At 49.3% G+C, this 21,235-nt stretch overlaps 1 protein-coding gene, 1 long non-coding RNA gene and 1 other non-coding gene across 4 annotated transcripts in view; all 3 read right to left on the bottom strand.

The window, feature by feature from the left end:
- Positions 1-21,235, bottom strand: part of LOC142865607 (uncharacterized) — a 311,557-nt gene that overhangs the window by 207,323 nt on the left and 82,999 nt on the right. The window lies entirely within an intron of this gene.
- On the bottom strand, positions 1,065-19,579 carry ARL6IP5 (ARF like GTPase 6 interacting protein 5). Of its 2 annotated transcripts, XR_012915805.1 has the most exons (4): positions 19,276-19,579; positions 5,570-5,787; positions 2,796-3,063; positions 1,065-1,350 (listed from the first exon to the last, which is right to left on the bottom strand). XR_012915805.1 is itself a non-coding variant. In XM_075998828.1 (3 exons), exons 1-3 carry the CDS (start codon positions 19,449-19,451, stop codon positions 2,891-2,893), a joined length of 567 nt encoding a protein of 188 aa, XP_075854943.1. In that variant the 5' UTR covers positions 19,452-19,579; the 3' UTR covers positions 1,065-2,890. The 2 variants fall into 2 exon arrangements, 1 of the variants encoding a protein (XP_075854943.1); XM_075998828.1 differs by having other exon boundaries at positions 1,065-3,063.
- On the bottom strand, positions 9,336-9,440 carry LOC142865611 (U6 spliceosomal RNA). Its single transcript, XR_012915811.1, has one exon. It is a non-coding gene; the product is annotated as a U6 spliceosomal RNA (small nuclear RNA).

Below are 21,235 nucleotides of genomic sequence, written 5' to 3' on the forward strand. Positions count from 1 at the left end.
ACCAGCCTGAGCAAGAATGAGACCCCGTCTCTACTAAAAAAACAGAAAGAAATTAGCTGGACAACAAAATATATATAGGAAAAGTTAGCCAGGCATGGTGGCGCATGCCTGTAGTCCCAGCTACTCGGGAGGCTGAGGCAGGAGGATCGCTTGAGCCCAGGAGTCTGAGGTTGCTGTGAGCGAGGCTGACGCCACGGCACTCACTCTAGCCTGGGCAACAAAGTGAGACTCAAAGAAGGAAGGAGGAAGGAGGGAGGGAGGGAGGGAGAGAGAGGGAGAGAGAAGGAAAGGAAGGAAGGAAGGAAGAAAGGAAGGAAGAAAGGGAAGGAAGGAAGGAAGGAAGGAAGGAAGGAAGGAAGGAAGGAAGGAAGGAAGGAAGGAAGGAAGGAAGGAAAGGAATTAGGGGAGGAAGGAAGGGAAGGAAGGGAGGGAGGGAAGGAAGGAAGGAAGGAAGGAAGGAAGGAAGGAAGGAAGGAAGGAAGGAAGGAAGGAAGGAAGGAAGGAAGGAAGGAAGGAAGGAAGGAAGGAAAGGAATTAGGGAAGGAAGGAAGGGAAGGAAGGAAGGAAAGGGAAAGGAAGGGAAGGGAAGGAAGGAAGGGAAGGTAGGAAGGGAGGGAAGGAAGGGAGGGAAGGAAGGGAAAAGGAAAGAAGGAAGGAAGGAAGGAAGGAAGGAAGGAAGGAAGGAAGGAAGGAAGGAAGGAAGGAAGGAAGGAAGGAAGGAAAGAAAGAAAGAAGAAAGAAAGAAAGAAAGAAAGAAAGAAAGAAAGAAAGAAAGAAAGAAAGAAAGAAAGAAAGAAAGAAAGAAAGAAAGAAAGAAAGAAAGAAAGAAAAGAAAGAAAGAAAGAAAACGGAAGGGCCTAATCAGTATACGACATCCATGTCAGGTTTTTAAAAAAAGGGTTCCACTGGAAATTTTATCCTGGCAGCAAATGCCGCAGGCACTGGCGCTGTGCCGAGCGGTGTTGGAGCACGCACGCAGGCTTGCCCGCTGCGCAGCCAGTGCCCGCTCACGGAGTTTCCCAGGCACTTCACCCAGACGTGCGTTAAATAAAGTCTCGCGGAGAAACCTTTGATGCGTTTTATTCTCCATGTTTGGGTCAGGGCACAGATTCTAGACCGCTGTCTGTGAAGTCACGGGGCTATCGCCGTGCTAAAAATGAAGGCTGAGAAATTAGGCAAGAAAAATCAGAACGAGCATGAGCTTTTGCTCCTTGTCCTAGGACACGCAGAGTCCCTCAGCGGGCACACTGCCACCGCCCTCACGAGTCAATGCCGGGGACCCTCAATGCGTTTCTGCTTCACCTGTGACGTCACGCGGTTGGCAGGCAAAAGGTTTCTGCAACCTAAATCCTAAAAACACGAGAAACAGAGGCACGAAAGTAACGACACACAGATTCATGCCATCTTAATTCTAACGTCTATGAAAGCATGTGGCTGTAGCAACCGCCACCCAACACTTTTATGAGCTGCGAAGGCCAGTGGTCACCCCCAAGTTCATTGCCCCCTTTAAAGGCCTTTTGGCTTGCACATCTAAAGACGCTTTGCAAGATTTCAAAAGTTCGGCTATTGTCGTCCTTTTTTTTTTTTGCCCCAAAGGAAAATAAAATGCACATCCATTTCCTTCTTTCTCAATGTTCCAGTTAAAAATTAAACACTAAAAAAAAAAAAAAAAAATGGGAAACATTATCTTGGACACTGTTTTTCATTGTAATAACAAAAAAAAAATGTGCAATATAAATAGAACTCACGAGTTTTGTTTTATTTCTCTGTCTGGTTGTGTTTTTAACAAAGTCTGTCAAGAATAACATGGGTCACACGCAGCTGTAACCTTCTTAAGGGAAAATGACATTAAGTTTGCAACAAATACCTGCTGGTGAGGAACACACTGCCAGCATTTCAAAACCTTACAAAAATTTAACGAGATATTCTAAACAGCTATCTTTTCACGTGTAAACAAAGTATGAACAACGGCTCGCCCGGGTTTCCACCGCACAGCAAGACAGGCGGCCAAGTGAGACAGATCGTCGTCTTCGACTTTAAAAGAGTGATGATAAAAACTAGACTAGCTTACGCCCCACGCATCACAGCCCTAAGGGACACTTTCGGAGGAGGACGCAGGAGGGGACTGCAAACAGGCTGACCCGCGACGTCACCTACTTTAACAACCTGTTTCGTTTACCCACGTTTCTTTTCCCCTGCGGGACCACAGCACTGTTGCAATAAAACTCATAATTCGGCCGGGCGCGGTGGCTCACGCCTGTAATCCTAGCTCTCTGGGAGGCTGAGGCGGGCGGATTGCTCGAGGTCAGGAGTTCGAAACCAGCCTGAGCAAGAGCGAGACCCTGTCTCTACTATAAATAGAAAGAAACTAATTGGCCAACTAATATATATAGAAAAAATTAGCCGGGCATGGTGGCGCATGCCTATAGTCCCAGCTACTTGGGAGGCTGAGACAGAAGGATCGCTTGAGCCCAGGAGTTTGAGGTTGCTGTGAGCTAGGCTGACGCCACGGCACTCACTCTAGCCTGGGCAACAAAATGAGACTCTGTCTCAAAAAAAAAAAAAAAAAAAAAAAAAAAAAAACTCATAATTCTTTAATTTCCTTTTACTCCCCTAAAGAAACAGGCGTGATCCACATTTCCCACCAGATTTCACAGACACAACGGGAGGGCGCTTTCCGTTCAGTTTCCGAGGCCTTCCCTCCGTGACATTCGAGCCGTCGGCGCTCTGGCCTGCACATACGTGTGCCACGGACGGGGGGCGGGCGGGGGGGGGGGGGGGGCTGGGCCGTGCACCTGCTATTTAGAACGCACGAGCAGAAGGTGGGCCTGGACAGAGCAGACGGCAGCTCGGTTCCCGCCGCTGCGGCCCGTCCCCGGGCGAGCTGGCTTCATTCCTTGGCCTTGCTGATGTAGTCGGCCACCACGCCCAAGCTGTCTCCCTGCTGCTCCAGCGCACTCAGGACGATGCCCATGGGCGTCCGCTTCACCCCCAGCCCCTCCATTTTGTTCTCCAGCTTGTTCTTGAGGTTCCGGAGCCTCAGCGAGGCGTGGATGAACATCACTGCAGAGAACGGACACAGGTCAGCGCCAGGAACCCCCTCCTGCCACGTGCCACGCTGGCCCCCTTTCCTCTCAGTGCACTGCCTGCCTCAGCCAGCCGCGGCCCACCCGGCTTCTCTAATTGATCCACGCCTTGGAATGGATCCCTGGAGCTTTACATAAAGCTCTTTGTCAAGTCATAGTTTTTTTTTTTGTTTTTTTTGGAGACAGAGTCTCACTCTGTTCCCTGGGCTAGAGTGCCGTGTGGCGTCAGCCTCGCTCACAGCAACCTCCAACTCCAGGGCTCAAGCGATCCTTCTGCCTCAGCCTCCCGAGTAGCTGGGACTACAGGCATGTGCCACCATGCCCGGCTAATTTTTTTCTATATTTGTTTAGTTGGCCAATTAATTTCGTTCTATTTACAGTAGAAACGGGGTCTCGCTCTTGCTCAGGCTCGTTTTGAACTCCGGACCTTGAGCGATCCTCCTGCCTCAGCCTCCCAGAGTGCTAGGATTACAGGTGTGAGCCACCACACCTGGCCTACTAGCAGGATCTCTAAGCATGTGCACAATAGAAGCCCTATCCCGAAAATAAGCCCTAGTGCTGGGCGTGGCTATGAAAATAAGCCCTAGTGGTGGGCGTGGCTATGAAAATAAGCCCTAGTGCTGGGCGTGGCTATGAAAATAAGCCCTAGTGCTGGGCGTGGCTATGAAAATAAGCCCTAGTGATGGGCGTGGCTACGCAGCCCATCTGCACAACCCATGCGTGTCGTCGAGGAGCAGGAAAGAACATGAGCAGCCCTTCTCATCTGCCCCGTGAGAGCTCTATGGCTCCACAGGAGAGATCAGGGCCAGTGGTTCTAAAGGAAACAGAGTCGCAAGACATTCAGGATGGAATTTGGGGTTTGGAGAGTGATGATGATGTTCCAGAAGAAGAGGACCTCACTCTATTTGGATCAATGGAGATGGTTGTACCATGTTTAAAAAAATAACATCCCCTGAAAATAAGCCCTAGGGTGTCTTCTTGAGGAAAAATAAATATAAGAAAGACCCTGTCTTATTTTTGGGGAAACACGGTAGTAGAGATGGGGTCTCGCTCTTGCTCAGGCTGGTCTCAAACTCCTGAGCTCAAAGGTTCCGCCCGCCTCGGCTTCCCAGAGTGCTAGGATGACAGGCGTGAGCCGCCACGTTTGACCCACACACAGTTTTTTTCATGTGTGAGGGAATTACCTAAGGTATTTCAGAAGGAACTCTTGCTCAATTCAGAGATTATCAGTATTTTGTTCCCTCCAGAGAACAAATACATACATGGGAGGCATGTGGGTGATATCCACTTTTAAAGCACCTCCTAGAGTAACCCCGTGTGACCTACACCCTTGGTCTTCCAACTTCTGCGCAAATCCGCTGGAAAACCTGTTGAGTAGGCAAATTCCTAGGCCGGGCGCGGTGGCTCACGCCTGTCATTCTAGCACTCTGGGAGGCCGAGGCGGGAGGACTGTTTGGAGCTCAGGAGTTCCAGACCAGCGTGAGCAAGAGCAAGAGCCTTGTCTCTACTATAAATAGAAAGAAATTAGTTTGATTAAAATATATATATATATAATTAATAATATAAATAACAAAAGCCGGGCGTGGTGGCGCATGCCTGTAGTCCCAGCTACTCAGGAGGCTGAGGCAGGAAGCTCGCTCGAGGCCAGGAGTTGGAGGTTGCTGTGAGCTAGGCTGACGCCACGGCACTCACTCTAGCCCGGGCAACAGAGTGAGACTCTGTCTCAAAACAAAAAAAGAGAGAAGAAATCCTGCTAGGGCTAATTTTATGGGTAGGTCTTACTTTGGGGGAAACACAGTAAATAGAAAGAAATTAATTGGCCAACTAAAAATATGTAGAAAAGGCCGGGCGCTGTGGCTCACGCCTGTAATCCTAGCTCTTGGGAGGCCGAGGCGGGCGGATTGCTCGAGGTCAGGAGTTCGAAACCAGCCTGAGCAAGAGCAAGACCCTGTCTCTACTATAAATAGAAAGAAATTAATTGGCCAACTGATATATATATAAAAAATTAGCCGGGCATGGTGGCGCATGCCTGTAGTCCCAGCTACCCGGGAGGCTGAGGCAGAAGGATCACTCGAGCCCAGGAGTTTGAGGTTGCTGTGAGCTAGGCTGACGCCACGGCACTCACTCTAGCCTGGACAACAAAGCGAGACTCTGTCTCAAAAAAAAAAAAAAAAAAAAAAAAAAATATGTAGAAAATATCAGCCGGGCATGGTGGCGCGTGCCTGTAGTCCCAGCTACTCGGGAGGGAGGCTGAGGCAGGAGGATTGCTTGAACCCAGGATTTGGAGGTTGCTGTGAGCGAGGCTGACGCCACGGCACTCACTCTAGCCCGGGCAACACAGCGAGACTCTGTCTCAAAATAGAAACAGGCAAATTCTTGGCCTCCACCGCCCACAGTTGCGACTGTGTGAAGACCAGTCCCCACTGGACAATGGCTGCCACGTGCTTCACGGGGCGAGGACCGGAGGCCGCGGGCTCACTCACGCAGCAAGGGGAAGGTGATGCCAAACACGAAGACCATGACGCCGCCGAACATGGAGATGAGGAAGTAGCTGGCCAGCATGACCACGAGGACGAAGGCCGTGGGGTAGCGCTTCTTCATCTGGCGGAGGGCGTCCTTGTTGTGGGCCGCCCACACGAACCCCGTGAACACCAGCACCACCACGACCCCTCCCAGGATCATGTTGAAGGGGCTCAGGAACCTAAAGCGGAGGAAGAAAGGGAGACCAGCTCAGCAACAGGAACAGCACGAGGAGGAAGAATCCCAGCACTCTGGGAGGCCGAGGCGGGAGGATCGCTCGAGGTCAGGAGTTGGAAACCAGTCTGAGCCAGAGCGAGACCCATCTCTACTATAAATAGAAAGAAATTAATCGGCTAACTAAAAATATATAGAAAAAATGAGCCAGGCATGGTGGTGCATGCCTGTAGTCCCAGCTACTCGGGAGGCTGAGGAAGGAGGATCACTTGAGCCCAGGAGTTTGAGGTTGCTGTGAGCGAGGCTGATGCCACGGCACTCACTGTAGCCTGGGCAACAAATCGAGACTCTGTCTCAATCAACCAATCAATCAACCAACCAATCAATTAATCAATAAACAAACAAACAAATAAATTAAATTAAATATATATAGAAAAAATGAGCCGGGCATGGTGGCGCATGCCTGTAGTCCCAGCTACTCGGGAGGCTGAGGCAGGAGGATCGCTTGAGCCCCGGAGATTGAGGTTGCTGTGAGCAAGGCTGACACCACGGCACTCACTCTAGCCTGGGCAACAGAGTGAGAGTCTGTCTCAAAAAAAAAAGAAAAAAAAAAAAAGGAAATCTGACAGTGTTAGGGCCACTTTCCCAGCTGTCTACACTGCTGCAGCGGCTTCTCTCCCACGCAGAACGAATGCTCTCCGTTGGCCCCAGTCCCCACCACTCACGGCTCCATCCCTGACACGCAGGCCCAGAGTGGGCTGCTAGCCATCGCTGCCTTTCTGACAGCTGACCCGGACTGCTCTCCTGCACAATCCACTGCCTCATGGAGGCCTCTGAGTTCATGGCTCCTGGCACAGAGAGCCCATTAAAAATCTTTTAGAAGGCCCAAAGCATCACGAGACGGGTTATCAACTGGGATTTGCAAGCGCACGGCTCCAGGTTCATTCTTATGCGAGCCAAAGGCCGTTGTTATGTGAAGGCAATCACACGACTACTGCTAACGGGAGAAACACATTACGCAGAAGAAATTTAGGCTAAGTATTTCACAAATGAGAATGACGGGGGCCCCCCGCCCCAACCCACCTTGCACGGAAACCTCGTAACGAGACATCTGTGGCGGGTGAGTACAAAGGATGATTAGCTTTCACCCTAGAGCCTAATGAGGATTTTACTTGGGAAGGACAAAGGGGCCCGTGTGTTTTCATCACGCTCTGAACGTTGCAGAGCCGGACCCCAAAGCCCGGGAGGGGGAGCCCAGGCCGAGGGCCTGCCCTCTCTGCAACGGAACAGATGAGGGACTGGCACTGACATTCAAATGCATATTCAGGGCCAGACGTGGTGGCTGTCATCCTAGCACTCTGGGAGGCCGAGGTGGGAGGATTGCTGGAGGTCAGGAGTTCCAAACCAGCCTGAGCAAGAGCGAGACCCCGTCTCTACCATAAATAGAAAGAAATTAATTGGCCAACTAATATATATATAGAAAAAATGAGCCGGGCATGGTGGCGCATGCCTGTAGTCCCAGCCACTTGGGAGGCTGAGGCAGGAGGATCGCTTGAGCCCAGGAGTTGGAGGTTGCTGTGAGCGAGGCTGATGCCACGGCACTCACTCTAGCCTGGGCAACAAAGCGAGACTCAATCAGTCAATCAATCAATCAATCAATAAATGCATATTCAGGATAACTGTGACCCTTCTTCAAAAATCCCTTTAAATTTTAGGTCCGATTCTGCCTCCTGAAACACAAAAGCTATTTTGAACACTTTTGAAAGTTTTTTTTTTTTTTTGCATCTTACTGGGTGAAATCAAGGAATATAATCAACCTCAAACTGCTTTGAAAAAAGTTAAAAATTTCTATTAGATTGAGGCCAGGACAACGAACAATGAAAAAAAAAATCCAGGCCGGACTCAGGCGATTCCAAATCTGCTTTTCACCTGTTCCTGCTGCTCAAGTTCAAGGGAGAAGAACAGAGGACGGAGGCCTGTGGAAGCGGTTTTAGCTCACAGCCAGCCCAGCCCCAATCTATAATTAGAAAGCAACCGAGTTTCCACGCTGGGAAAAAAAACTAACAAAGTTACTTGGAGCAGAAATTACTTTCTTGGAGCAAAGTGACACACACACACACACACACACACACACACACACACACACGACAGTCATTTCATTTTTCAGTGAGTGCAGGGATTGGAGAGCCAGTTCTCGTCTGAGACGCCTCGTCTCAACAGTCACGCCCAAACCCAGGAACCTTTAGGGCAGAACTTTCTATAAATATTCCGCCCGCGTTTCATGTGGGCAATGGCCTGCCACTGGGCTCTGCTGGGTGGGGTTTCACTTACTCATCACCCTTGAATAACAAAGAGGGAGGAGGAGGGGGAGGAAGGGGGAAGGAAACAGAGAAACAGGACATGCGATTTTCTGTCACATGAATAGACGTAGATATAGGATCCAGTTTTTTTTTTCTTTCTTTCAGTTTCTGAATGTTTAATTCACTTGAGTACTTTTTTTTTTTTTATTTATTTTTATTTTTTTTTGAGACAGAGTCTCACTCTGTTGCCCAGGCTAGAGTGAGTGCCGTGGCTTCAGCCTCGCTCACAGCGACCTCCAACTCCTGGGCTCAAGCGGTCCTCCTGCCTCAGCCTCCCGAGTAGCTGGGACTACAGGCATGCGCCACCATGCCCGGCTAATTTTTTTTCTATATATATTAGTTGGCCAATTAATTTTATTTCTATTTATAGTAGAGACGGGGTCTCGCTCTTGCTCAGGCTGGTTTCGAACTCCTGAACTTGAGCAATCCGCCCGCCTCGGCCTCCCAGAGTGCTAGCATTACAGGCGTGAGCCACCGCGCCCGGCCTACTTGAGTACTTTTTATCCTCCTGTTAAGACGTGGTTTTTTTTTTTTTTTGAGACAGAGTCTCACTCTGTCGCCCAGGCTAGAGTGAGTGCCGTGGCGTCAGCCTCGCTCACAGCAACCTCCAACTCCTGGGCTCAAGCGATCCTCCTGCCTCAGCCTCCCGAGTAGCTGGGACTACAGGCATGCGCCACCATGCCCGGCTAATTTTTTATATATATATCAGTTGGCCAATTAGTTTCTTTCTATTTATAGTAGAGACGGGGTCTCGCTCTTGCTCAGGCTGGTTTTGAACTCCTGACCTTGAGCAATCCGCCCGCCTCGGCCTCCCAAGAGCTAGGATTACAGGCGTGAGCCACCGCGCCCGGCCTTAAGACGTGGTTTTGTACAGCCAATTACAGAGCTACATGTAGAAATCACTAGTTCGCTGAATTACTTTGTTGGCGGCTCCTGTCACATTGAGGTGATGTGGCCGCTGTCCTTGAATGAAATGTCAGGTGGCTTTGGCGCGTAAACCTTTGAGATCGGGCGCTCATGCTGCTCTCTGAAAGCCTTTGAGAGCTGCTGATATTTCTGTTTGCAAATGTATATACTATCTGGTGAAGGCTTTGTGGTTCCTACTGATAGTTAAACTGCAAGTTCTTTGGTGCTTATGATTAACAGAAATGGCTGCTTTTCTGTTTGTTAGCACTGACCACCTGGCCATTCCTTCAAAAGTATGGAACGCTTCACGAATTTGCGCGTCATTCTTGCACAGGGGCCGTGCTAATCTTCTCTGTATCGTTCCAATTTTAGTATATGTGCTGCCGAAGCGAGCGACAGGATCCAGTTTTGTACCTCAAAAAATATTAAATTTATTTTGCCGGGCGCGGTGGCTCACGCCTGTGATCCTAGCACTCTGGGAGGCCGAGGCGGGAGGACTGCTCGAGGTCAGGAGTTCGAAACCAGCCTGAGCAAGAGCGAGACCCCGTCTCTACTAAAAATAGAAAGAAATTAATTGGCCATCTGATATATATAGAAAAAAATTAGCCGGGCGTGGTGACGCATGTCTGTAGTCCCAGCTACTGGGGAGGCTGAGGCAGGAGGATCGCTTGAGCCCAGGAGTTGGAGGTTGCTGTGAGCTAGGCTGACGCCACGGCACTCACTCTAGCCTGGGCAACAAGTGAGACTCTGCCTCAAAAAAATAAATAAATAAAAACCACAAATCGAAAGCAACAGTATCAGAGAACATTAAAAAAAAAAAAAGTGGGCACAGGGAGGAGTCAAGAACAACGAGATTACATAAACAGTGTCAGAGGCTATTTAATGAAAGACAATTCTTATTAGAGGAAGAATCTTCAGGTTAAAGTTGTACTGTGTGTTGACAGATCTCTTACAGTTCTGCACTCAGAAGAAACACACAACCCGTCAGAGGAAGACAGATGCCAGTCTGCCAGTGCAGACAAAGCGGATGGGGGAGAAGGAAGAGGCTAATTCTGGAAGGATTTGGGAAGGCTGGGTGGAGCTGTACTCCCGACTGTACCCTCGGGGCTGGGCAGGATCTGACACGTGGCAGGTGCTCAATAAGTTAGAAGGCGTCTGAGCTGCGAGTGACGATGCGTACAATTTAATAGCCCTTTCTCCTACCCACATAATGTCTCCCCTATTGCCAACACCCGAGAGTTTTGGAATTTGAAATCATGATGTACAGAGTAGACCGGGTATGTCAAGTGGAGAAGGATGTGTTTATGCAGGTATGCATTTCTGCAGGCTTACTATATTTGTAAAAACAAATTATGTGTTCAGTGTACATCTTGCTGCCCTTCTACAATATAAATTTTTTTTTTTTGTTTTTGAGACAGAGTCTCACTCTGTTGCCCCGGCTAGAGTGAGTGCCGTGGCGTCAGCCTAGCTCAACCTCAACCTCCTGGGCTCAAGCAATCCCTCTGCCTCAGCCTCCCGAGTAGCTGGGACTACAGGTATGTGCTGCTATGCCTGGCTAATTTTTTTCTATATATTTTTAGGTGGCCAATTAATTTCTTTTCTATTTTCAGTAGAGATGGGGTCTCGCTCTTTCGCTCTGGCTCAGGCTGGTTTCGAACTCCTGACCTTGAGGGGTCTGCCTGCCTCGGCCTCCCAGAGTGCTATGATTACAGGCGTGAGCCACCGCACTGGGCCCAAAATAAATCTGATGAAAGCAGGAATCATAGCTGCTACCTTATTCTCCACTGTATCTGCTAGCACAGTGTCTGAGAGGTTGGTAAGTGCTTCACACTCTTCGTTGAGCGGATGAATGCAGCAACACAAACAACTGTAATATTGTAGAATATTATGTTGAAGCTGACTAATCCCAAAAACATTTCCACTAAGCTTTAGCATGAACAGACTGCAGTTCGTTCCACCTGCGACTGTTTTAATGCATTCCCACCCAGAGCCTCCTGGGGCTTTGTGTCCTTTTTTCTCTCCACCAACTGGAAACTTGGTCCTTCATCCTGGCAGCAGTTAAAGGTGTAAACAATAAAAACATTTCGCGGTAACGGATGCTGGTAGCCACAGGCCTGGGACATATTAGGGAGCTACAGTCATTTTGAAAAGATGACAATACTGTTCTTTTCAAAATCAGAATTACCAGCCTTCTAAAAATGCATTACCATCTCTAAGCTTTTAACTCAAAGCATAAAGTGGTAGCTATAGATTCCACCCTCCTGAAACCCCTACAGGCCAAATTCTTAGGCTGCATCGCGGAAGAGTTACTTTAGCCAAGAAAACAGGGGTCCGTTCATTCAGCAGCTACACTGCTCTGTCTAAAAGGAGAGGCGTAAATATGTACACACGAGCATAAATCACACCTCTGGCCGGAGAAGCAGATGAGGCATTGATATGTTTGTAAATTCTGTATGTGGCCGGCGATTCTGAGGCCATATAATGGCATGAAAGAATTTTTGAGAATAATTCAGGCACAATGGTCCAAATGTTGTAAGAGTCAGGTATTCGGTTGAATTTGGTTAAAAAAGAGCTTTAAGGCCGGGCGCGGTGGCTCACGCCTGTAATCCTAGCTCTCTGGGAGGCTTAGGCGGGCGGATTGCTCGAGGTCAGGAGTTCCAAACCAGCCTGAACAAGAGCGAGACCCCGTCTCTACTATAAATAGAAAGAAATTTATTGGCCAACTAATATATATAGAAAAAATTAGCCGGGCATGGTGGCGCATGCCTGTAGTCCCAGCTACTCGGGAGGAGGCTGAGGCAGGAGGATCGCTTGAGCCCAGGAGTTGGAGGTTGCTGTGAGCTATGATGACACCACGGCACTCACTCTAGCCTGGGCAACAAAGCGAGACTCTGTCTCAAAAAAAAAAAAAAAGGAACTTTAAAAAATTTGCAACACAGTTTAATGGAAAAAAATTATTTCACTTCCTATTAATAGATCAAGCTACTACTAGCAGCTCTGGTTCTCATTAGCCACATGGCCTCAAGTCTTTTTATTTCTGAAAGTTAGGGAGTTCAATAGGATCAATGGTTCAACTTCAACCTGAGGGTATGTATCACAATCACTTGGGGAGTGAGAGAAAAAAAAACAATCCGTATCTGGGCCCAGCCAACAGCTATGCATTTAGAATTTCTGAAGGTCACACCTGGGCACATAGATATATTTATTTAAATTTTGCCAGTGGCCCTTTTGAGCCAGACGGGCCCAGCACCTCTCAGATTTTAATGAGCCTGTGAAACATCTGAGATGCTTATTAAAATGTAGATTCTAACCCTGTAGGTCTGAAACTGCCTGAGGTTTTTCATTTCTGACGAGCTCCCAGGTGGAAGATGTTGCTGTCTGGGGCCCACACCGGTAACAGATTTCTCCAGCTCCGATCTTTCGGCATTCTATTACGTGCACAGAAATCCTCACCTACAGAATCTAGAATGTACCACATGCTTGGTACTGAAACTGCAAGTGCAATCGGGTGCTGCCCTTGCTTTTCACTTTGAACACCAAGGCGTGGGCTGCTACTGCCGCGTGTGACGGGGAGAGCACCTTGATGCCCAGATGTCGCACGTGAAGAACGGAAAAGCAGTGGCTGCTTCAGTCCTAGACCATTTTTCCTTCTTGATTTAAATCTTAAAGGACCCAAAGCCATTTCCAGCAAAACACACATTCCCTAGTTCACACCGTTCCTTTTAAGTCATCCAAGCTCTTCCGAAGTCAAACCTGAATCTCAAAAAGAAACTCAAGCCTTCAGCAGAGTGAAGTTCTGTAAGAAATGCCAGTTGCAATCGTGATACCACCACTAAGGTGTGTCCGTCGTCTAATACTTCTAAGGCAATATACAAGTTGTAAGGACTTTATGCCTGTTACCTAGGATTTAATGTAATGATAACAGCAGCTAATGTTCGAGTGTTATCATTTGCTAGGCCTTCATGCACTTCCTGTCAGTCAAGCTGCTTAGTTCCTATTTTATAGCAGCCGAACTCCAGGGCAAGTGAACTTCTGAGCAGAAAGCAACTAAATGCAAATGCTAGAATTCTATCAGAAACTAAAAAAGACTTGAGTCTGTGGAACCAGTAGAGTCTTCTAGGCAGAAGAATGAAAGGATGATAGCATAACAAATTTAATAAGTTGAGGACAGTGATCAAAGCTGTGTGTAGTTTCAATTCCACTCCATTCTAAGTTGGAATGGTCAGGAGAAAAGAGCTAAGGTCAACTTGCTTTGCTGTATAATTGTCAAGAACTCTTGTCTTTTTTTTTTTTGAGACAGCGTCTCGCTTTATTGCCCAGGCTAGAATGAGTGCCGTGGTGTCGGCCTAGCTCACAGCAACCTCAGACTCCTGAGCTCAAGCGATCCTCCTGCCTCAGCCTCCCGAGTAGCTGGGACTACAGGCATGTGCCACCATGCCTGGCTCATTTTTTTCTATATATATTAGTTGGCCAATTAATTTCTTTCTATTTATAGTAGAGATGGGTCTCGATCTTGCTCAGGCTGGTTTCGAACTCCTTACCTCGAGCAATCCGCCTCGACCTCCCAGAGTGCTAGGATTACTAGAAGTCTTGTTTTTGCAATTCGTTATGAAGCAACTTGCATTGAGTGAAAGGTAACATTGAAGAATCATCATGATTTTCTTGGGGGTAGAGCAGTGGTTCTCTACTGCTGCCATGTCTGTAGCCACTGCATGACGCTGATCATGAATCGGGAGAAGTACTACTGGTATCTGGCGGGTAGAAGGTGAGGGTTGTGGCTAATACCCTCACGGCACAGGACTGCCCCCGCTGCAGAGAACTACACAGTCCAGAATGTCAACAGCACCGGGGTTGAAAAACCTCACAGCAGAGTATTTCACCAAGATTTTACAAGGACAACATGAATTTGTGAAGGGTCTGAACTGTAACCTTTTTGAGTTAAGTGTGTACACTGGTATAGTAATCCTAACCAACAGGTAGCATGGTGCCTTCAGCAATGAGCCAGCTAGAATCGTTTTAAAGCATGTGTATTTGTAGCAACATGCTGGCATGCTGCTATAAGCTTCAAAATAATTTGTCCTGTGTGCAGCAGGTTAAAAGCTGCCCTGTGGCTGTGCTGAGACCTGTCACTTAGTGACTCTTTGCACTCACCAGCTAAGTATCCGCTGCACAGCAGGCCTCTGGGATACAAAGAATCAAAAATCACAGTAACAAAAGAAACAAGGAAAAAAAAAATAATCACAAACAAACCCTACAGTCTCTGGCCTCAAGGAGTCTTCAGTCCAGAGTGGAGATAAGTTGATGGTTCAAAAGCCTATGCGTTTTCTCATTCTGTACTTTTTGAAAAAAAAAAATAAAATGAAAAAAAAAAAAAAAGCCCATGGGGCAAGTAACAGGAAAGATCTGGGCAAAGGTGTGGGACCCAGTTAACACAAGGGAGCGAGGGACAAGGGGAGAACGTTTCCTCAAAGAGGTGGTACCAAAGCTGAGTCTTGGTGGAGAATTTGGGGACTGGGATTTGGATGGACAGCATCGCTCGTATAAAGACGGTGCCTGGGTTTCTCTGTAATCTTTTTAATAACTCCAACAATGATTAAAGTAACAAGCAACTCTTAGGAAGCAAAAGCTAGGAGGCTGGCAGTGTCCTAAAAGCCTAGCCTATGTGGATTCAGTTAATTTTCACGGAAGCCCCGTGACCACGACGTAGGTACCATGATGAGTCTCACGTTACGGGAAGAGGAAGCTGAGGCACAGGGTGGTTCAAGTGACTTGTCCAAGGTCACACAGCTGGTGACTGGCAGTTGGCATTCAAACTCATTTAATCTGGCCCTAGTGGCTAGATTCTTAACCAACACCTTATACAACTTGAAGAGCCAGAAGACATGAAAACTATCTTTAAGAAGGGCTATTAAGGCCGGGCGCCGTGGCTCACGCCTGTCATCCCAGCACTCTGGGAGGCCGAGCTGGGCGGATTGCTCGAGGTCAGGAGTTCCTAACCAGCCTGAGCGAGACCCTGTCTCTACCAAAAATAGAAAGAAATTCATTGACCAACTAAAAATATATATACAAAAATTAGCCGGGCAAAGTGGCACATGCCTGTAGTCCCAGCTACTCGGGAGGCTGAGGCAGGAGGATCGTCTGAGCCCAGGAGTTGGAGGTTGCTGTGAGCGAGGCTGACGCCACGGCACTCACTCTAGCTTGGGCAACAGAGCGAGACTCTGTCTCAAAAAAAAAAAAAAAAAAGAAGCAGCAGCAGCAGCCAGGGGAGGATGTAGATAAGCAGCCTCCAGCACTACTTTGAGCTACCCATCTGCTAGCACCACCAAAAGATCATAGTTCTGTTTAGAATGAGAAATGTCCCAGGATCAACTAAGCTCCCTGACCCCGAAGAGATTTGGTTTCTAAGTCACGACTCACAGTACAACCGCACAGTAGTTATGAGCACAAGACCAGGTTTGTGACTTTGACCAAAGTCATTAACCTCTCTGAGCGTCAGGTTTAACGCATTGACTGCCACGCTAGGAAAAAAAAAAAAACACTCAATGAATGCTCATGTTTATTATCATTAAATTATAAAGAAAGGAAAGATAGCTATTTGTAGAGAAAACTACACACTACATTTGCAGGTGCGTCGAACACACGTTATACACCAAGCTTTCGCTGGAGTGTCAAGGAAATTTCACATTTTGTACGCAAGTAATTCTCAAAACAACTCTGACTACTAGCCTGTATCTTGTGTATCAATAAGTTTTTTAAAATAATAATTTTTTTAAAACTTCATGGCTACTTTTTTGCTTTTTCCTTCAAAAATTTCACAATCAACATCTATTTGAAAAGAGAATAAAACTCCCTGAGCTAGTGGCGTAAGATACCATATGGAGGAAACTACATTTAGTCAGGGACTAGTCCTGGACCCTCACAGGGAAAACTCGATGCCATCAAGCCAGCAAGGCTTCCCAAACTTGTGTCTGGTCTGAGCAGTGTGCCTCAACCTCAAACTCCTGGGCTCAAGCCATCCTCCCGCCTCAGCCTCCCGAGTAGCTGGGACTACAGGCATGCACCACCATGCCCGGCTAATTTTTGTATATATATTTTTAGTTGGTCAATGAATTTCTTTCTGTTTTTATTAGAGACGGGGGGGGGGGGGGGGGGGGGTCTTGCTCAGGCTGGTCTTGAACTCCTGACCTCGAGCAATCCGCCCGCCTCGGCCTCCCACAGTGCTAGGATTACAGGCGGGAGCCACCACGCCCGGCCAGCAGTGCGCCTCTTGAAAAAAGAAATAACTTTTTTCCTGTACATTTGATTGGTCTGCGTCAAACCTTGCCCACATCTAAGTTTTTGTAGTTACTTTACATTGAGAAAATACCCACATAACTGGATCATCAGATAAGATGTCCTCCTGCTCCTGCTTCTTTGCAAAGAGAAAAGGAAAAAAAAAAAAAAAAAGCAAAACAATGGATACAAACCTATTAACTATTTATTCTGTGCTAAAGAAACGTTTCAGTATTCCAGGAAAGAAGACTCAAGCCAGAGCTCGGGGCAGGTTCAGAAGTGGCTGCCTCAGGCCTCCACTGGCCCCACCCTGAACAATTGTACACTGGCTGCCACTCCAGCACGGAAACCTCACAGCCGAGCCATTCCCAGAGCCTGCCATTCTTTAAGTGACGCAGAACGAGAGCCCCTGCTACTGACTACAGTGACAGTCCTAAACGTGGGCTTCCACTATCTGCCTGGGGGTGACTGCTGGGAACCACACCCGGGAAGTGAGCTCCTCTTCTCCTCAGTGCTGTGTGTTTGCTCCTTTAGCTTCTGAACAACTGCCACCATGAGCCCCTGGGCCCGAATTCAAGTCTGATTCATCTCGGTGTGTGCCCAGCTTGGCGGGGGGGCCTGGCACAGAGAGGCTGCTGCATGCATAAGCCAACTCACAGCAAGCCGGCTTAGGAAACCACCCTCCCCACCCTTTCCCACACCCTCCAGGTCTGAATTTCTCCTTTTCCTCCCAAGCCAGCCAGGCTCTTTCCCCTCTGTGTTTGTGTTGAAATAGGAACGTCACCCACTTCCTTATTTAGTTTTTATTTTTTGGAGACAGAGTCTCACTCTGTTGTCTGGGCTAGAGTGCCGTGGCATCAGCCTAGCTCATAGCAACCTCCAACTCCCGGGCTCAAGCCATCCTCCTGCCTCAGCCTCCCCAGTAGCTGGGACTACAGGCATGTGCCACCATGCCTGGCTCATTTTTTCTGTATATTTTTAGTTGGCCAATTAATTTCTTTCTAATTTTTTTTTAGTGGAGACCGGGGTCTCGTTCTTGCTCAGGCTGGTTTCAAACTCCTGACCTTGAGTGATCTCCCCTTCTTGGCCTCCCAGAGAGCTAGGATTACAGGCGTCAGCCACCATGCCCGGCCTAGTCACTTCTTTAAAAAAAAGCCAAGGCAGGCCGGGCGTGGTGGCTCACGCCTGTAATCCTAGCTCTCTGGGAGACCGATGCGGGCGGATTGCATGAGGTCAGGAGTTCAAAACCAGCCTGAACAAGTGCGAGACCCTGCCTTTACTAAAACTAGAAATAAATTAATTGGCCAACTAATATATATAGAAAAAAAAATATAGCCGGGCATGGCGGCGCATGCCTGTAGTTCCAGCTACTCAGGAGGAGGCTGAGGCAGGAGGATTGCTTGAGCCCAGGAGATTGAGGTTGCTGTGAGCCAGGTTAACGCCAAAGCACTCACTCCAGCCTGGGCAACAAAGCGAGACTGTCGCAAAAAAAAGAAAAGAGGCCGGGCGTGGTGGCTCATGCCTGTAATCCTAGCTCTCTGGGAGGCCGAGGCAGGCGTATTGCTCGAGGTCAGGAGTTCAAAACCAGCCTGAGCAAGAGCGAGACCCCGTCACTACTATAAATAGAAAGAAATTAATTGGCTAACTAATATATATATATAAAAATTAGCCGGGCGTGGTGGCTCATGCCTGTAATCCTAGCTCTCTGGGAGGCCGAGGCAGGCGTATTGCTCGAGGTCAGGAGTTCAAAACCAGCCTGAGCAAGAGCGAGACCCCGTCACTACTATAAATAGAAAGAAATTAATTGGCTAACTAATATATATATATAAAAATTAGCCGGGCGTGGTGGCGCATGCCTGTAGTCCCAGCTACTCGGGAGGCTGAGGCAGGAGGATCGCTTGAGCCCAGGAGTCTGAGGTTGCTGTGAGTGAGGCTGACGCCACGGCACTCACTCTAGCCTAGGCAACAAAAGCGAGACTCTGTCTCAAAAAAAAAAAAGAAAAGAAAAGAAAAAAAGCCAAGGCAGTCCTTTATAAAGTCTGAGGGTGGGTGGGTGGCAAAGTGAGACTCTGTCTTTAAAAAATAAGCCAAGGCAGTCCTTGGGAGGTAGGGTGGCTTTTCCAGTAAAGTCATGTAGGAGAGACCATCACCAGCCAAGATGGAGAATATCACCACCACCCTGCCAAAGTGACACACCCCTTGTCTGCCAAGGGTGAACCTCCAAAAGGAAAGGCGGTTTCTGGGGGAGCAGGGCTGTGGGTGTGTGCAACCCTAATTAACACAGGACGCTTCCAAGCACCAGGCCCTGCAAAAGCCCCGGTGGGCGAGGGAACCAAGGCAGAGAGAGAAGGCGGCTGGCTGGGCCTGGCACCTCCTGGAGGAAAGAGCCAGACAGAGAAGGGCCCTTGGTAGCAGGAAGGGCGTCTGTCCCCTCGCAATGGCACCTGCGACACCAGCGGACAGCCGCCCTCCTGCTCCCTGCCTCGGTCTCCCCGTGCGGCGTGGCACAGGCACCAGGCAGCGACACCCACAAAAGGCGCCCGGCCCCTCCGACGACGCCCTTTTGCGACCCCCGGCGACGTCCCCACCGCTGCCCCCAAGGACAGACAGGGTCGCACCACGTTCCCCTCTTTTTCTTTTTCCCTGAAAGACGAGGGCTCTGCAAACCTCTCCTCCCTGCAGCGAGAGCGCGCAGGGGTGGGGGAAAAAAAAGTCATTTTCCTGCCCCAAAGCTGGCAAAATCCCCCCCATTCCGTGTCCCCAGGGGCCCCCCGACGTCTCAGCCCCGGCGCAGGAAGAGACGGCCTCGCCCTGCGACAAGTTTTCCCCCAGGCCCGGCCGGCGCCGAGCGTACACGTCATCGGGCCTGCGCCCCCCGAGCCGCCCCCCGCGCGCACGCGCACGCGCGCCCCCGGCCCGGCTGGAGGGTGGGGGGTGGGGGGTTACCTCGTACTCACCCCACGACGGAGACCATCATGGCGGCCACCACCAGGTAGTTGGTCTGGTAGTAGAGCAGGTTGCTCACCACGCGGTTGTTCCACTTGGAGATGTCCCTGAAGTCCGGCCGGGCGAAGCGGTCGGAGCCCGGGAAGAAGTCGTCCCAGGCGCGCAGCGGGGCGAGGTTGACGTCCATGTTGTCCGCGCGCGCTCGCTCGCGACGTCCGTCCTTCGCCTCCCGAGTCCCGCGGCGGCGGCGGCGGCGGCGACGGCAACCGACGCGCTGAGCTGGGCTGACGTCGGCCGCGTCCCCGTCGTCGGCTCTGCGGTTGGCGGGCAGCAGAGCGGTGGGAGTGGAGAGCGGGCGGGCGCGTCTGCTCTTCTTGATTGGCACCACAGGAAAACAGGGGTGGGGCGGGGAGGGGAGGGGAGGGGGCGGGGCGACAGGGCAGAATAGACATGCAAGGAGGACCCAAAGCAACCCCCGGAAATCCCCTGTCTCAAGTGAGCTGGCAGTGCCTTCCTGACAGTGCAAATATAACAAGTTTCCCCCCCACCCCCTTTGAAATGCCTTTTTTTTTTTTTTAGTGTTTCACCCCAGTGTTCTCTCCCTGCTTTAAAGAGAAATGCAAGCAGCTGTGCAGGTGCCAAGCTAAGTGAAATGCAACGGAAGAGAATTCCAGAGTGACTGGAAGAGGAGCTGGTTTTGCAAACTTAGCTGATCTTTGCACATCTGAATGCAATTCTCATGTTTCCTCTGCTTCACCGGGAGTCAGTCTGCGTGAGACCAGATGGGCAAAAAAAAAAATGGCAAAGAAGGCCACTTGCAGAACAGACGGGCTGGGTTTTTTTGTTTGTTTGTTTTCCTTTTTTTTTTTTTCTTTGTTCTCCTTTTCTATGCTCTTGGGGCAAAAGTGTTGATCTGCTGCTGTGCCATTCTGATAAAGCCAGGGTCACTGCAGCCCTGAGCTGGGCATGCTCTTTACCTTTAATTTAATTTAATTTAATTAATTAATTTATTTATTTATTTTTGAGACAGAGTCTCGCTTTCTTGCCTAGGCTAGAGTGAGTGCCGTGGCGTCAGCCTCGCTCACAGCAACCTCAAAAAGCAACCTCAAACTCCTGGGCTCAAGCGATCCTCCTGCCTCAGCCTCCCGAGTAGCTGGGACTACAGGCATGCACCACCATGCCCGGCTGATTTTTATATTATATATATTAGTTGGCCAATTAATTTCTTTCTATTTTTATGGTAGAGACGGGGTCTCGCTCAGGCTGGTTTTGAACTCCTGACCTTGAGCAATCCGCCTGCCTCGGCCTCCCAGAGTGCTAGGATTACAGGCGTGAGCCACCTCACCCGGCCTTCTTTACATTTTAAAGCAAACAGTTGTCTGCAGTGAACTAATTGTTCTGCACCTAGTATTTTTTTTTCTTTTTTGGGGGGGACAGAGTCTCCCTTTGTTGCCCAGGCTAGAGTGAGTGCCGTGGCATCAGCCTCGCTCACAGCAACCTCAGACTCCTGGGCTCCAGCGATCCTCCCGCCTCAGCCTCCTCCCGAGTAGCTGGGACTGCAGGCATGCGCCACCATGCCCGGCTCATTTTTTCTATATATATTAGTTGGCCAATTAATTTCTTTCTATTTATAGTAGAGACGGGGGTCTCGCTCTTGCTCAGGCTGGTTTCGAACTCCTGACCTCGAGCAATCTGCCCGCCTTGGCCTCCCAGAGTGCTAGGATTAACAGGCTTGAGCCATGGCCGTATTTTCTTGATTCTGGGAGAATGGAAGGGTTTAAAGTCAGAGAAAGCAAAATTAGAGTCCCAGCTGCTGTTAATTAGGGACAGGTGCAGGCTGACAGCACTAAACACAGCAACAGAGGAGTGGGGCAGACGTGAAGAGGCCCCTGAGCATTTAGAACCAAACCTGCAACTGGCAGAAACTTGAGGTTAGGGGACTTTTCCCGGCCAGGAGCGTGCACAGAAACC

The sequence above is a fragment of the Microcebus murinus genome, chromosome 30 (assembly GCF_040939455.1).
Source record: "Microcebus murinus isolate Inina chromosome 30, M.murinus_Inina_mat1.0, whole genome shotgun sequence".
In the NCBI taxonomy this organism is placed as follows: Eukaryota; Metazoa; Chordata; class Mammalia; order Primates; family Cheirogaleidae; genus Microcebus; species Microcebus murinus.

Excerpts from the sequence above, each read along its gene's own strand:
- ARL6IP5 (XM_075998828.1), bottom strand. The coding sequence starts at position 19,451 with ATGGACGTCAACCTCGCCCCGCTGCGCGCCTGGGACGACTTCTTCCCG. Across the intron at positions 5,788-19,275 it reads ATGATGGTCTCCGTCGTGGG|GTTCCTGAGCCCCTTCAACA; the intron begins GTGAGTACGAGG and ends CCTCCGCTTTAG. Across the intron at positions 3,064-5,569 it reads CATCACCTTCCCCTTGCTGC|TGATGTTCATCCACGCCTCG; the intron begins GTGAGTGAGCCC and ends CGTTCTCTGCAG.